General features: G+C 40.8%; 1 protein-coding gene across 12 annotated transcripts in view; it reads right to left on the minus strand.

The window, feature by feature from the left end:
- Positions 1-5,752, minus strand: part of LOC105685545 (nuclear receptor coactivator 2-like) — a 41,337-nt gene extending 35,585 nt beyond the window's left edge. For 4 of the 12 annotated variants that reach the window (XM_048652195.1, XM_048652198.1, XM_020851975.2 and 1 more), the window contains exon 1: positions 742-1,394. In XM_048652195.1, the coding sequence (XP_048508152.1) occupies positions 742-770 (29 nt within the window). In that variant the 5' untranslated portion in view covers positions 771-1,394. Of the gene's footprint in view, positions 1-741; positions 1,395-2,590; positions 2,834-3,073; positions 3,091-3,289; positions 4,109-4,186; positions 4,297-5,737 lie in introns of those variants that run through there. The other 8 variants (XM_048652197.1, XM_048652196.1, XM_012399744.3 and 5 more) reach the window with 7 other exon arrangements.
- Positions 5,753-6,000: the final 248 nt, after the last annotated feature.

The following is a 6,000-nucleotide window of genomic DNA, read 5'->3' on the forward strand; positions in this document are numbered from 1 at the left end:
CCCATGCTATTCTTATGTATTTTGACCTTAGGAATCCGAATTCCCAAGTTAAATTGATCTATCTACAAACTTGATCGAGTTATTAGTGATTTTTTTGCTTTTTGGAGCAGGAACATTGAGATATCTTGTTGAGAAAAATTCGTGGATCGACAAAAAAAACTCTTAACATGCGTGTGAAATTTAATGATGTGTAATTGATGAAAAAATTAAGGGGCAAAAAATTTTAAACGACGAATGAAGAAGGACAAAGGTAAAAAACAAAGACTAATAAATCCCATGTGAAATGATCGGTGTTCGATAATCGCTCCAAATTATTTTTCCCGTTCACAAAACATTGACACGAATGTTAGTTAAATGACGTAGAAACTTTATTCAAATTAGAAGGTAATCTAAATTGCATCAGGATCAATGTCAGACGTTCTTTAAATTCTGGTTGAATAGATCGAGAACTCTAGAAGCAGGCAATAGCAGCAGCAGCAGCAGCAGCAGCAGCTACCCGAATGACGATTAATCCCGTAATGTAGTTTGATAATCTAAAAACTATGAATGATCATCGTCAGAAGTAGCGTCGCAGATTAGTTGATGGAAATACCATATATAGGTGGCAATCAATTCAAGTCAAATGAAATCGGCGTATCGTGTGCCGCTGGGGCGTTGATTTATAACTTTAAAACTTTTCTCATGGTGTACAATCTCACGATATTATTTAAATTTCAGAGTATCTCGACACATGAAACTTACCCTGCATTTTCAGCAGCAACAATTGACATGTGCCTCCTCTCATCGAGGTTAGGCGAGAGATGATAAAGCGAAGAGAAATCCGTGATCACTGCTGTACTTCAAACGAAAATAACTCTGATCTAGAAAACACTGTGTCACTTTGTTTCTTGTTGACGTTTGTTTAATGTTGATTACTCGTTACTGTTTTATATAAGGGCGTGTGTATATGTATATTATATTATACTTTCGTCACATACGAATACGTTACTATATTAGATACGTTACTAGGTTATTATAAAAAACCAACACACACTGCATATAATCACACTAGTCAGCCTCCTTCGCACAGATGAGTTTTTTGTTGTTGTTGTTGTTTATTTTTGTCAAACTTTTATAAATCCTCAATTCACAAAATCACGACTCATTTAAAATTCTTTTAAGGTTTAAAGGTAACTATGTCATAGAGTTACATTACGGTCAGTTTACATTTAATATTATCCACCTTCCTGAAATTATTATTCACTTATCGGTGTTTTTGTTGAGTTTTTTCCTTTTCTTTTGTGTTACTAGTATAATTTTGTTTTCAAATTTTATTTTCGCACTTTGTCACTCGATAATTTGCAGCACAATATTTTTACTTATATTTTTTCTTCCCTCGTGAAATGTGTACATACCTGTAAACGAATAGAACATACCTACGTTAAAGGAATCGGAATTGACTCGGTATTTGTAATTATAAATACTGAGAGAGAAAAAAACTGGAGAAATTATTACTATTTTTTTGTTCTTTTCAGTAAAAAATAAATAACGGAGTAAATAAAACGAGCGACGTAACCGACGGTCGGAGAGTCGAGAATCGTCAAACTTTTTAAATACGTGTAGAGTAGTAGGTATATATGTATATCGGTGGAGGTCAGAGAAAACACGTCACATCCGACCTAGATCCAATATTCGCGTCGACCCAAATCTGCACACAGAAATCCAATATGTTTCGCGGAAAAATATTTCATCGTATCACCACAGAAACTGGCTGGCTAACCTATAATATCGAGGATACCTAGCGGAGTAGTCTAGGCGAACGTTGAGAGAGAATTGCCGCGACTAGTGGGACGGATTAGAAAAAAAGGGGGGCGAATAAGAAGGGGAAAGGGAATAAAAAACATCGGCGAACAATAGCGGACGATAAAACGTCGAAGAGACTCAAAATCAAAAAGAAAAACAATGCTCGCACGAAAATATATCTACTGTGGAGACACTATTTTATTTATTTTTTTTTTCTAATGTTTTCTTTATCTACTTTACATATTTGAGCGAACCCCGAGCGATATGAGCTGAGACTTTTTATCTTCAAACCATAACCTCAAAACTGACAACGTTGGGGAACCCGAGGAACAATGAATAACATCAACTGGCACAGCAGATTTTTATCACGTTCATATCACATTTTATTACTCGCGTGTTATTTCGCGATGCAGCTGATTTGGTTGGAGGTAATGAGAGAAAAATAAAAAATAACTCGCGCAGAAAAACATAAATAAATCAATAAAATAAAAATTGTTCAACGTTATTTAAATCAATGGATTCCGTTGGTACGGTAACAAGGTTTATCTTTTTACACCGTTATATTATTGAGTCGAATTTCAACACAAAGAGACACTTGAACGTTGATTCACGGTTAATCAAATAGAAGTCGACGCGGTGCAGAGAATATACATTCTGAGAAAACACGCCGATATTTGGATGGGGAAAAAACTAAACGCACAATTTTCGCATCATTCGTTCAAAACCCACGTCTGCGGTGATTAAACTGCGCGTATTCGCTTCTTCGAAATTTCATCACAGCGATGAGAATTTTCAACCATTCATTTACCACAAAATCTTACGTACGACAACAACACACTCGCGTTGATTGAAAACGATTTGTTGATCACGGATTACATGTATGCGCTATGCACCGCACGTGTAGGGGAGATGTATCGAACGACGTGTAAATTTTTTTCAACAAAACTCGACGATAAACATAGAAAAAATCAACACTGGTCTTCACTGTGAATTTAAAAGTAAAAGTCGCCTCGTCCGATTCTCAAAATCTTCAACTTTGATCCGTGTGAACTATAAAGAGAATCTACGAACGACGTGCAACGTAGGTAGGCAAGCAGTACGCGACGTTATGTAGAAAGAAGGCAAGCAGCAGCGACGAGGAATAGCCACGAACTCACGAGTTTCACAATAGACTAGCAACCGTGTTGTAAAAATTGACCCTCGAGGTTTTTTTTTTTTGTTTTTTCGTTTTCATTCCTCGACGGGCTGTCCAACGGCTGAGAAATCCCGACTATTATTGCGTACAAATTACCCAATGCTCAATCGGTAATAGGTATGACACCCACTCTTTGTTGTTACGGAACATCATCATCGGCGTTAATTCAAATGGATAATTCGTACAACCAAAACCCCACTACTACCAACTTGTCAATTCCTCTCGTTTTATGCTCGTAGCTAAGACAGTCCCTACTACGGGTCTCTTTATCTACCTATCCTTCTCTCTCGCACATTCTCCCACTCTCCTTACCACATGCGCGTTAAAAATTCGACTCCGATCATGTTGTGTTCAAAAAAGAAAGAAGAGAACAAACGTTGGATACTAACTAGTTTCTTTTTGGTTTTTTGTTCTTTGCCCCGAGACACACTGACACTTGGAATCACTGGCACTTTGATTTACAATGTAAATAATGCAATTCGATGCAATGTAACGTAATTCAATATAATGTACCAGCGATATATCCACGGTCCGCGAATGTAATAAAATGTATATAGAGGCCCGCGCGCCCGCGCTCTCAGTTTCTCTGGTGTCGTTTTTATCAATGTGTGCGTGCACTTGATTAGGTACGTGACGTCACACGAGAGGGTTACATTGCTCCGAGATTGTCACTAGAACATTTGTCGTAGAGAAGTTGGAACAACGGCGTCATTAGCCCTCGGCACAGATCATCAACTGGAAGAGGTTAATGGTAAAATTAATACACCGAGCAGCGAGCAGCAGGAACAGCGAAGTCAACCGACACAACGACGACACGACGGCGACTAAAGAACTACGACACTCCACTTTACGTACACGTTTTCCTCTACGGGACACATAACTCTAATTATCCGTGGTACGTATCAGCCGTGATACCGTGCAGTATCAACACTCGACGAACAGTTGCCACTTGCTTTTCAGTTTCGCATCTCACGCGCGAGAGCCTCAAAAGTTGCTGGATAAGCACAACGCAGCACACGGCGCAACAAAGTACTCCTCGGGGTATGAATCGGGAGACTCGCTCTTGTTTACGTCGGTGTGATTACGATAGCGACGTGTTCGTACGTCGGGTATTTTCCGGGGCCAACAAATGGCATGGTAACTGACGGGGGGGCGGGGGGGGGGGGGGGGTCGCGGTAAAAATAATAAGAGGAACAAGGGGGTTGTTACCGAACGGCGGAGTAAATATCAGCTAAAACCGGGCACTAGTCGATACGCAAACCCGCTCGGGTTTACGTGAAACAACTGACTCAACGCAATGAACTGCAAGCACACCAGGCCAACGGCAGAATCCGCTAGACGGCAGCACGTTTATCTTATGTGGGGCTCCGGCAGCCGCGATCTCCGACGTCTCCACCAACCAGCGAACGAACCCAAGACACGAGACGCAGTACCAACACCGACGCGCGGAGGACTCACCTATTGGACCGTCCACGATCTGCCTCACGCACACGGATTTAGAGACTGCCGGCGATTCAATATCAAGACCAAGTGCACGGAGGGACGAGGGAGGTCGACGGCTATGATCCATGCCGCACTAAACTAGACGAGCGAACCTATGTGCGATTTTATTTACCCCGACATTCCTGTCGATATTTTATTTTATTCGGTTTATATCCGTTCACAGGTATTGCCAGGTGCGCGTACACCACCGACGTCGCAGCAAATTGCGAGTTCGATCGTCGAATCCGCAGGGGTTTGCGATTGATTGTGAATCTAGCGAACTTGGGGGTAGAATCGGAGCGCGGTAATTAATTGTGCCGGTGTAATGATTCTCGCGTATGGAATGTAAAAATAAGGTAATTTGGGTTCGACGCGCGATTACGTTGTCATTGAGGAGCACATCGGTGGAATAACATGCTACGTGTCGGTTTCGTTCCACCGACGATCTGCCAGCTCCTATTGATCAAATTCTGGTTAAAATATATACAATGGAAACCTGTACCTGCTGCGGGAAACGAGACTGCAATCCGTCCTTTCTATACATACTTATTCCGCTAATTATTATAATTTCTTTCATCATTTTTCTCTCCATTTCCCATTGAATGGAACACGCAATTATTTGCCCGCGTTTTTAATGATCGCTTTTACTATTCTCTCCCTATCATCTAGTCAACGGTGACGCGCGACAATTTTTAAATTGATGATTTAAATTCATCCGAGTTTTATTTTATAGTTTATACAACACGGAAGACCGCGTTACCCCAAACCCCCACCTCTCCAAGTCAATAAATATAACTGTGAATTTCGCGCGCGCACAACGAACCACGCCAAACGACCTGCATGCTACTCGGTCACTCTACCTACGGGCAAACTTTTACTTACAACGAATAACCACCTAAGAGAATTTTATCCGGCGAATATTGAGACGTAAGGGCTGCAATAATATCCGTCGAGTCCTACCCAACATGTATCCTGATTTCCCATACTACATCGTCACAAATCATCCTTCCAGCGACACAAGATCTAACGTAGAACGTTTCAGAACGAAATTGAGATGACTATTTCGAAAGTAAAACCATCCGGACTGGGGCAGAAGAATATCCATCCGACTACGATGAATAACTAGATTAGAATAATAGTTTTAGTAATAGATTAGATACGATGTTTTTTGTAATTGCTGATTTGGTAGTCGATTACGAATATATCGGAGACCCATTCAATAGGTGGCATATACTGACAATGAGTCGCTAGCGCAAGAATTAAATATTTCAGACTTACTTCCAGTTACCGTACAGTACATTCCTCCACCGATTGTCAGATATGGGGTGCACTCCCGTGCGAAATTTTTTTCATCATTATTTTTGGTCCAATTGCGGTCGCGGACGTCTCATAATCTGCAACATTCAGCGTATTCTGAATGATACAGGGACACGGCTGATTGATTATTATGTGCTTATCGAAGCCTTCTCGTGAAAAATACTCGCTATCTGCGGTGACCTGAAACCTACAGTGGATCAGATTAGTATGGAAGTAACAATGAA

The sequence above is a fragment of the Athalia rosae genome, chromosome 3 (assembly GCF_917208135.1).
Source record: "Athalia rosae chromosome 3, iyAthRosa1.1, whole genome shotgun sequence".
NCBI lineage: Eukaryota > Metazoa > Arthropoda > Insecta > Hymenoptera > Athaliidae > Athalia > Athalia rosae.